General features: G+C 44.5%; 1 protein-coding gene across 1 annotated transcript in view; it reads left to right on the forward strand.

Annotated features, from left to right (window-relative positions):
- Positions 1 to 6: 6 nt before the first annotated feature.
- The window catches only part of slc39a9 (solute carrier family 39 member 9), a 44,235-nt gene continuing 33,282 nt past the window's right edge, over positions 7 to 10,959 (forward strand). The window contains exon 1 of the mRNA XM_043698406.1: positions 7 to 201. Coding sequence (XP_043554341.1) covers positions 106 to 201 — 96 coding nt within the window. The 5' untranslated portion in view covers positions 7 to 105. The remainder of the gene's footprint in view (positions 202 to 10,959) is intronic.

The raw sequence follows: 10,959 nt of genomic DNA on the forward strand, positions 1-10,959 counted from the left end.
ACTCTCTCCTTCCACCACTTAGCCTGTATTTCACTGCTGCACTCCCCTTTCTCCCCCAATCTCTCTCTGTGTAGCGTACTCCCCACCCCCTTTCCCCAGGGCAGGATGGATGACCTCAGCACCATCAGCCTTCTCTCCTTGGCCATGCTAATCGGCTGTTACGTGGCAGGCACTATCCCCTTGGCATTCAACTTCTCTGAGGTAAGCAGAGGGCCTGGCTGTCTTCTCACTCCATGAACCATTCACTGCCGTTTAACTCTCTCTTCTCTCTCCACTGCTTTTTCAAGGCTGCTTCACTGTCCTATTTCTTTGTGAAAATGTTTGATTTTATAAAATCAATCTGGTTAATTACCTCCTAGTTTAGGAAATATTATCTACCCGGTTTCAGTATAACGTGTAATTAGCAAAGGTTTTGTTCCTTTTTCAAACTGGTATGTTGTGACAGTTCTGCCTTTACCTATAACTCTTCTGCAACTAAGACTGGGCGGGCCACGTAAAGAGTTTACTGGATTATAACAGTGGTGCTAGAAACCTGGTTGGAAGCACTGTTAAATTCTAAGGAACTGTGGCCGAAGGAATCCACAAGCAAAAAAGCATTGTTTGCTTTTTGATTTGAAACCAGTTTTGAGCTTGCAGTTAAGTAGATTTAATCTTTGTCCGACTGACTCAAAATGCACTCAGTCCCTTACAATATAGTGAAACGCCTCCACATGTTTGTATGATGGTATGTGTACATGTGCCAGTGGCCTTTGAATCTTTATATTTGCGACCGTGGGCTAAAGTGGCACCGGAAATTAGGAACCTGGATGTTCGTATTTGAATGCTGTTCAGTTACATTTACCGTTTGTCCAAATCGAACTTCTGCTTGGCTTCCCTTTTTGTCTTGGTGCTGCACTTTGTTGAAGTATCATACTTAATTATTGGTATAGACGTGTGCATGTTTGCATTGTCCTGAACTGCTAAACCAGTGAGATGTGCTTCAAAGTGTGGGTATTGATACTTGGCTTGTAATGCCTTGTACAGTCAAATAGTGTGCTGGCTTCAGTGCTCAACTGTTTGGATATAGTTCCAGCACTTGTGTCCTACTGACAGTTTTACTCACTGGAAGTGAGGTGGCAGCATTTTCTTAAAACAGTATGTTATTTAAAATAACAAAGGAGAAACCTGCTCAGTTTTTAGAGCTTCTAATGGAATTGTGGGGCCACAATCATTTTTTATAGATATTTTTATTGAAAAGGAAGAGTTTTAAGATTTTTGACAAAATTACAAAAATAATACAAACTAGTGTATTCCACTTTACAATATAATAACAACACCAATATAAAATTACAAAAAAATCTAACTACTAATCTATTGTGCAAACTACCAAAGCATAAAATAGGTTAGATTCGATTCCCTACAGTGTGGAAACAGGCCTTTCGGCCCAACACTGACCCTCCAAAGAGTAACCCACCCAGGCCCATTTCCCTCTGACTGACACACCTAACACTACAGGCAATTTTAGCATGGTCAGTTCACCAGACCTGCACATCTTTGGACCGGAGCACTCGGAGGAAACCCACGCAGAGAATGTGCAAACTCCACACAGTCGCCTGAGGCTGGAATCGATGGATATCATACATTACTAACAATAAACAAGAAGGTAAATAAATAACTAGATACAGCTCAAAATAGATTTATATCAAGTGATAACAAAACCCGTATTTATACGAGCTTCCTCCTCTCAGGGGCCCCCGAACCAGCCGGAACCATTACCACGGCTAAGCAAAAACCCTGGACAATATGGCCGAAATATCTGTGTCGGTGTAGTTCAAAAAGGGCTGCCATGTTCTATAAAATAATACTGTTTTTTGGTGCACCATATTCATGAGGAAGTCAAGGGGGATATATTCCATGACTATCCTGTGCCAGTTTGAAAGTCCCGGGGGACCTTCGAATACCCAGTTCACTAAAGTATTTTTCCTCGCACAAAAGGAAAGGATAGTAAATAATTTCTTCCCGTATACGTCCAGAGAGGGAAAATTTGGGGAGCCCAAAAGTAATCCAATCTCCGTACCTAAAATCTTTGCCAAGGCATTCGCTACTCTGTCCCAGTACCTGTGGATCTTGTGGCATGTCCGTAGACAATGCGTGAGAGTGCGAACTTCGATTTTACATTTAGGACACACTGGGGACTCTTCTGCCTTGAACTTTGCGAGTCGTTCTGGTGCCACGTGAGCCTTGTGAAGCATCTTCAATTGAGTAGCCTGAGTTCTGTTACAGATAGAGATCTTCCTGGCATTTTCCCAGACGTTCTCCCTCATTTCTAAAGAGATTTCCAACTCTAATGCATGGTTCCAGGTTTTATATAACTGTTCCATGTCCTTCGATACCTTATTGCATTATAGGTGGTAGAGAGTACTGACTGGAGGGCGGACCCATCGGCCAAAGCACTCTCCTTTCCCTGTCTGGTTTATAAGGATTGACTATCAGTGTGGTCTTCTTCTGTATAAAGTCTCGCATTCGAAAATACCGAAAGAGGTCCTTGATGGGCAGTCCAAACCTCTGGCGCAGCTGCTGGAAGGACATCATGACCTCCCCATCAAACAGGTCTCCCAAACAGGAGATACCTCTGGACTCCCAAGTTTTGAAAGTAGCATCAGTCAGCCCTGGCTGGAATCCTGATGTTCCCACTGTAGGGGTATAAGGGGAGGTTTTTTTGCAGGTTACTCTCATCTTGTTGCATTATCCTCCAGGCTTTGATTGTATTTAATGCAATAGGGTTTTTAACAATAGTCCGTAGTAACCGTCATCTTGTCCATAAATAGTAGATTGATGAGGGGATATTTTGCTTGGGAAGTCTTAATATCTAACCAGATTGGGTCTCTTGTGACCCACAATCAATCAGCTGCAAAAGATGATAGGGAGCTCAGTTGGTACCCCCTGAAATCCGGAAAGTCCAGTCCTCCCCTTGCTTGTGGGAGCTGCAACTTTTCTAATTTAATAAGGGGCCGTCTAGGACTCCAAATAAAGGAGCCAAACCAACCGTAAAGCTAACACAACGTCTGCCTCGACAGCATCAGGGGGAGTATTCTCATAGGATATAAAAGACGAGGTAGGATAGTCATCTTAACTAAGGCCACTCTGCCTAGCCAGGATATTGGGGAGATCTTCCCAGCATTGAAGGACCAGCATTGAAGGTCACTTATAATAAGTGTGTATAATTGGTTTTATATAGCTGACCAAATGCCGGAGTAATGAAAATACCCAAGTACAGAAACCTACTAGTGACCACCGAAAGGGAAAACCAGATCCGTCCGGAAAATTGGATATACTGGCAAGGCCTTCCAATGGCATGGCCTCCGATTTCACACAACTGATTTTGTAACCTGAAAACATACCACTTAAATTAAGCGGGACACTGATGTCAAAGGATCACTTAAGAAAAGGACATCATCTGCATAGAGAGTAAATTTGTGCTTGCCTGATCCAACCTCCGGAGCTGTTATTTTAGGGTCAGTTCATGTGACTTCTGCCAGTGGTTCAATCACTAGTGTAAATAATGTGAGAGAGGACATCCCTGGTGACAACCTCTGCCAACGCAAAAGCTATCTGAACTTACACCATTGGTGATCACCGCTGCTTTGGGATCATTATATAATACTGAAACCCATTTAGTAATGACCTCTCCAACACCAAACCGTTCCAGCGCATTGAAAAGATATGACCATTCTACCCGATCGAATGCCTACTAGGGAGACAACTAAACCCGGTATCGCTTCCTGCTGGCAGGCTTATACCTTTTTTAAGACCTTTCTAATGTTATTAGTTGACCTGTGACCCTTTATAAACCCCGTCTGGTCCTCTTTTATCATGAATGGTAAAACCCTCTCCAATCTTAATGCTAACATTTTTGAGAGAATTTAAAATCCACATTTAATAAGGATTTGGGTCCATATGCAGAGCAGTCTTCTGGGGCCTTTCTCTTAAGAATGAGAGAAATATTTGCTTCTCTCAGCGAAGGTGGGAGGCAGCCCTGACTATATGAACAGTTTTATATATGTTTATGTGTGGCCCGGCCAGTACCCTTATAAATTTTTTATCGAACTCAGCCTGGAATCCATCTGGTTTGGGCGCTTTGCCACTCTGAAGCTGCCTCACCACCTCCTGTACTTCCTGGGTTGTCAGGGGGCATTCAAGATCGACACCTGCCCTGAGGTTAGGCCCAGGAGGGCCAGATTTTTAAAGAAAGACTCCATCTTCCTAGTTCTATCCTCACAGTCCTGCAACTTACACAATTCAGAATACAACCCAGGTAAATAGTGCGGTGAAGAAGGCATATGGCGTACTGGCTTTTATTGGTAGAGGAATTGAGTTCCGGAGTACTGAGGTCATGTTGCAGTTGTATAAGACTCTGGTGCGGCCACATCTGGAGTATTGTGTGCAGTTTTAGTCGCCATACTATAGGAAGGATGTGAAGGCACTGGAACGGGTGCAGAGGAGGTTTACCAGGATGTTGCCTGATATGGATGGAATGCCCTGCCAGTAGCAGTGGTGGACTCTCCCTCTTTATGGGCATTTAAACGGGCATTGGATAGGCATATGGAGGATAGTGGGCTAGTATAGGTTAGGTGGGCTTGGATCGGCGCAACATCGAGGGCGAAAGGGCCTGTACTGCGCTGCATTCTTCTATGTTCTATGTTTCTATGTTCTAATAGAACTTTCTAAAGGTTGCATTGATCATTTTACGATCACAGGTCAGGGTACCAGCACACTCTCTAATAGACGTAACGGCTTGGGGAGCCTTTTTCTTTCTGGCAAGGTATGTTAGATACCTGCCAGGCTTGTCACCGTATTCAAATCATCTCTGCTTCGCAAATAATATCTCCCTCCTTGCTGTTTGGGTAAGTGCGATATTCACGGCTGCCCTAAGGGCTGTGATCCTCTGTAGCTTAGTAATGGAGGGCCTATCAAAATACACAGTTTCAGCTGCCTTCAGGCGAGCCTTGAGCAGACCCTGTTGCTCTCCCTTTTGTCTTTTCCGGGTCGCAGAATATGAGCTAACCAAGCCTCGCACGTATGTCTTCGCAGTCTCCCACATCGTCGAAGGGTTACTGGCCATGCCTGAGTTGATATCCCAGAAGATTTTAAATTCCTGCGAGAAATATTTCATGAACTTGCTATCCTTCAGTAAGAAAGGGTCCATATGCCAATGTCGGGGACCTATCCCATCATCACTAGTATTAACTTCCAAGTATACTGCAGTGTGATCAGAAGTAGTTATATTACCTATTTTACAAGACAATATCGAGTTCAAAAGGGTCGAGGGGACAAAGAACATGTTGATTCTGGTATGGCACTTGTGTGGGTTAGAAGAGAAAGTAAAGTCTCTACCCTCAGGGTGGAGACACCTCCAAACATCTATCGGCCCCAGCTCCCTGTTCAGATCCGCCAGTTGCTTTGATCTCAGATATGCCCACAGAGCTGCTAGGTATCCTACCCGTCTCTGGGTCAGTGGTACAATTAAAATCTTCCCCCATAATTGTGTGGCGGACCCTGAGAGCCATCAACTTAGAGAATGCTTCTGTTACAAATTTAAAAGGGTGTGCTGGGGGGTAATAAAGATTCAAAATCCTGTATTCCTCTCTATATATTAGGGCTTTAATCAATATATATCGTCCAGACTCATCTTTTATCTGGCTTAGCATTTGGAAGGGAAGATCCTTCTGAATAAGGATGGCTACTCCCCTACTTTGTGAGCTGAAAAGTGAAAAGAACACCTGGCCAAACCCACCCTGTCGCAGCTTCGAGCGCTCCTTATCAAGTAGATGTGTTCCTGTAAAAGGGCTGCATTAACCTTTTGTTAAGACTTGATAATATCTTTTTCCTTTTGATTGGCGAGTGGCTCCCTTTGACATTCCAGGTACACCACCAAAGCGAATGGCTAGCCATGATCGTCCAGGCAGGCCCGAGACCCCTCAGGAGGAAGAACCCCAACCAAAAAACATTGAATAAAGACCAAAAACAATTCACATATTTAAAAAAAAACTCTTTAAAACAGTTAAATCAAAACTATTAACAACTACTCCTGAATAAAAATAACAGAAAGCATATTTAAAAGGAGTCTTTCCCCCTTACTCACAGGGGGCACTACTACCTTCCAATAACCCCACCATAAACAGCTAGGCCTCGGCCCAGGCATTACAAAATGGAGTAAATAAATTCCAGTATCTTATAAAACAGGAGTTAAAAGTGGCAGGAGTTAAAAGTGGGCGACCTCCCCCCCCCCCCCCCCCCCCCCCTCCCCCACACTATCACTTAGATACGCTTAACAAAACAACACAGGGTAGAAATATGTAAGATTACAAAATTACAATCCCAGCCAGTATTAGGCAACTAAATAAGAAAAAAATCCCACTCTGAGACATCCCCCAATAATCAAATAAACCGCACAAGCTATAGATAGGAGACCAAAGAAAGAATAAGGAACAAGCCCCGTCCACCCCCAAAAGAAAGATGGAGAAAGGAAGATAGGTAGACAAGAGGGGTGGGGGGGTGCAAATAAAGTCATTATCCATACAGTTCAAGTCCCGCAGTCTATTTGAGAGCCTCCAGGAATTCTTTTACTTTCTCCGGTGATCCAAAGTTATATAAAGATCCTCCATGACTGAGGCGCAGCGTTGCCGGATATTGCATGCAGTATTGAATATCTAAGTCTCTCAGACACTTCACGTCGTTGAATGCCCTCCTCTTGTGGACCATGACTGGAGAAAAGTCCTGAAACAACATTATCTTGGAGCCCTTGTACATCATGGTATGGGGACCCTTCCCCAAGACTCTGGAGGCCTCCAGCAGCATTTGTTTTTCCCTGTAACATTGAAGTCAAACTAGGACTGGGAGGGGGAGTTGGTCCGACCCGGGCCGGCGCACAGCAATCCAGTGAGTCCGCTCAGCCCGCACTCAGCCCGGCCCAGCTCCAACTCCAATTTCAGTCTTTGTGGGAGTCATTGCTCCAGGAAATCCACAAGCTGGCCTTACTCCTCTCGTTCGGGAAGGCCCAGCAACTGAATGTTTTTCCGGCGACCTCGATTTTCGTCGATATGCCCCTCTGGGGTCCGGACTCACCACTCCAGAGCCCTGACCTGACCCACGGATGACTCAGCAGCAGTCTTCGAGGCTGTGGCCTGTTGCTCCGCCCCTCCGACACGCTGCCTGAGTTTCTCGGTCATGCTGCAGAAGCGTGACTGAGATCGACCCCCACCTGGACCGAGTCTCCTCGATGGGCGCGTCGATCTTCTCTTGGAGTTTAACGAACTCCGAGATCAGGCTCTCCTCTGCAGGTCGGCCCCCGGAGGGGGTGGGTTAGTCATTTTAAAAAAAACACCAAACTGTTAAAGTTTGATGCACAATGGCTAAGAGTGCTGGGCCAAAAGCTATTTTAAGTCATTTAACAGGTGAGGTAGGGGTGGGCACCACACTTTGCCGGGGTCTTGGGCACAGCTCTGCAGACTCAGAGCTGCTGGGTTGCCGCCATTTTGATTCTCCAGCCATGATCATTTACAATATGTACTAATGACTTGGATGGGGAAAGTGAATGTATATAGCCGGGTTTGTGGATGACACAAAACTAGGTGGGAAGGCAAGTGGTGAGAATGACCTCGTCTACAGAGATGTATAAGCAAGTTGAGTAAGTGGGCAAAAAGCTGGAGTATAATATGGGAAAATGTGTATTTGTGCAATTTTGCAGGAAGGACAGAAGAACTGAGTATTATTTAAATGGAGAAAGAACCGCAGATAGCTACAACTACAGAGTGGTTTTGGAGTCCCCGAGCATAAATCTTTAGCAAGCTAGCAAAAAAGGTTCCAGAAATCGAGAAGGTAAATTGAATGGAGTATATAAAGGTAGGAAAGTATTGGTAAAGCTATGTCATGAACTAGTCAGACCACAGCTGGAATACTGTCACTAGTTTTGGGCTCTCATCTAAAGGTACTGGCATTGAAGGTAGTTCGTAGAGAAGGTTTGTTGGGCTGGAATCTTTAGGAAGATGTGAAAGATTTCAGCAGTCTGAAGTGACTGCTGAGTAGGGTTGGGCCTCCACACACTGGACTTCAGAGGAGTGAGCAGTGAAACATGCACAATTCTTGGACTTCGCTGGGTAGATGTAGAAAGGTTGAGTGTGTGGTGCTGGAAAAGCACCATTCCTGATGAAGGGCTTATGCCCGAAACGTTGATTCTCCTGCTCCTTGGATGCTGCCTGACCTGCTGCGCTTTTCCAGCACCACACTCTTCGGCTCTGATCTCCAGCATCTGCAGTCCTCACTTTCGCCTAGATGTAGAAAAGTTGTTTCCCCTTGTTTAGGACCAGAGGCATAATCTCAAGAGTAAGAGTTGAGGAAGAATTCCTTCAGAGGGCAGTGAACCTGTGGAATTCTTTAATGCAGAAGACTAGAAGCTGGGTGGTTAAGTGGATTCATGGCTGAGAAAGGCAGATTTTTAATCAGTAAGGGAATCGAGGATTCTAGGGAAAAGCAGGAAAGTGGAGTTATGGATTAGAAAATCAGGTGTGATTTTGTTGAATGACAGAGCAGACGTGATGAGCTGAATGCCCTGCCTCTCCCTTGTCTTGTGCTGCTTTAACTTTGAAGCAATTTTCAAAAAGGCAAATTGAAGTTCTTCAGTAGGGAATCAGTTTCAGGCTGTGAATCGACTTTAACTTGGGCTAAAAGGAAAACTATTCTTCTATAATGTTAGCATTCCAGGTATGGTCAGTGTCTTGTTGGCCAGCGCGCGTTACTCTTAAACTGAATAGCTTTCTCTGCTATTTCAGGCAGCAGTGAATAGTCAATCACACTTGCATATTCGGGGTCACATGTAGGCCAGACTGGGTCCATTTGACAGATTTCCTTCCCTAAAGCAAATCAGTGAAACAGATTCTATGTTGTAAACATAGAGCTGTACAGCATGGAAACAGATCTTTCGGTCCAACTTGTCTATGCCAACCAGATATCCTAAATTAATCTAATCCCATTTGTCAGCACTTGGCCCATGTCCCTCTCAATGCCTTTTAAATGTTGCCTCCACCACTTCCTCAGGCAGCCCGTTCCGTACATATGTGAAACAATCTGATGGCTACGCAGAGTGGTCAGTAGATCGTCTTAGGTTTTCTTAAAAATTCAAAACCAATTTGAGCCCAAGTGCCCAGAACATTTTTCAGGGGCTTTGGATTGCTAAGCTCAGCGACATACCACTGTACTCCTTTACATCTTTACAATGAAGAGAGTGGGCCAGGGATAGTTTCCCTATCTGTCTGAAGTCTTCTCTCATTTTCCTTGAAAGCTACACCAGTAATGCATGTATTGTGCCAGTCCCTGCAAATCCCAATCTGTTCCAATTGTTCTTTTCCTGTTGTTTTAATCAAGCTGTTTGGATGTGTTATGACACACCTCCATGACTTCACATCCTGAGGTGGAATTTGAACTTCTGGCTCAGCAACAGGGATGCTATCACTGTGCCCCAAGAGCCTTTGATACATAATTCTTTGGGTTAACTAAAGATGTCAGGTGCTTGCTACAACATTGATTCTTTCCGTCTGACCAACAGAATCTGTCTGTCAGGTATAATGTCTAACTCGTGGTATCTGGTAAAGTGCTTTCCATGCCGTGATATTGCCGTGCTCTTTGTGGTTTGTCTGCATCTGAAATAAATGTTTAGTTGGCTTTAAGGTGTGTTCAGAGGACTGGTCACATCATTAGCATTGCTATGTTTTTGAAGCAAATAGAGGTTATTTTAGGCTGTGGAAAAATCTAACCAGTCCAAATGTTGAAATGTATTTCTCACTGCACAATCATTTCCACATCAAACACCAAAATAACACTATTTTAAATGACACCTTACTTACTCAGGATTGTGACTGACCTTTAACTAGTCTCTAAAATGGCCCTAGCAATCCGCTCAGTTCAAGAACAGTTAGAGAAGGACAACAAATGCTGACCTTGCCAGCGAGACCCATTTCCTGCAATGTTTTTTTAGAAATGGAATTTTGGAGAGGACAACTGGGAAGGTTAGGGATCCTGTTATTGTGCTGGTAAGGACGAGGGCTCAATTTATAATGCAGCATCCCACCAATGCTCAATGGGCTGAGTGGTTCAATGAACACTTGGACTCTGATCTTCAAGATCTAGTGAGGTTCACTAGGTTGCTTCCAGAGTTGAGGGGGTAGGCTTATGAGGAGAGACTGAGTAGATTGCGATTATATTCATTGGAATTCCGAAGATTGAGGGGGGAATCTTATAGAAACGTATAAAATTATGAAGGGAATAGATAAGATAGAAATAGAGAGGATGCTGACATTGGTAGGTGAGACTAGGACATGAGGCTATAGCCTCTAGATTAGAGGCCACAGATATAGGACTGAACGGAGAAGGAACTGCTTCACCCAGAGGGTTGTTAATTTATGGAATTCCTTGCTCAGGGAAGTTGTTGATGCTCCTTCAGTAAATGTTTTTAAAGCTCAGTTTTGTTTTGAACAATGAAGGAATTAAGGGATAGGGTGAGAGGGCGGGTAAGTGGAGCTGAGTCCATGAAATGATCAGCCATGGTCTTATTGAATGGCGGAGCAGGCTCGAGGGGCCGGACGGCTTACTCCTGCTCCTCGTCCCTGCTTTGATAGGATCTGAAGACTGAACCGTTGTTAGTTTAGTGTTTGGATCTTCATACCTGACCCAGCTTTCTCTTTAAAGGAGCAGTGATTTCTGCCAAACTCACTGCGTAGCAAAGTATCCCATGGTAAAAACAATGACTGCAGGTGCTGGAAACCAGATTCTGGATCAGTGGTGCTGGAAGAGCCCAGCAATTCAGGCAGCATCCGAAAAGCTTCGAAATCGACGTTTCGGGCAAAAGCCCTTCATCAGGAATAAAGGCAGAGAGCCTGAAGCGTGGAGAGATAAGCTAGAGGAGGGTGGGGGTGGGGAGAGAGTAGC

The sequence above is a fragment of the Chiloscyllium plagiosum genome, chromosome 10, assembly GCF_004010195.1.
Source record: "Chiloscyllium plagiosum isolate BGI_BamShark_2017 chromosome 10, ASM401019v2, whole genome shotgun sequence".
In the NCBI taxonomy this organism is placed as follows: Eukaryota; Metazoa; Chordata; class Chondrichthyes; order Orectolobiformes; family Hemiscylliidae; genus Chiloscyllium; species Chiloscyllium plagiosum.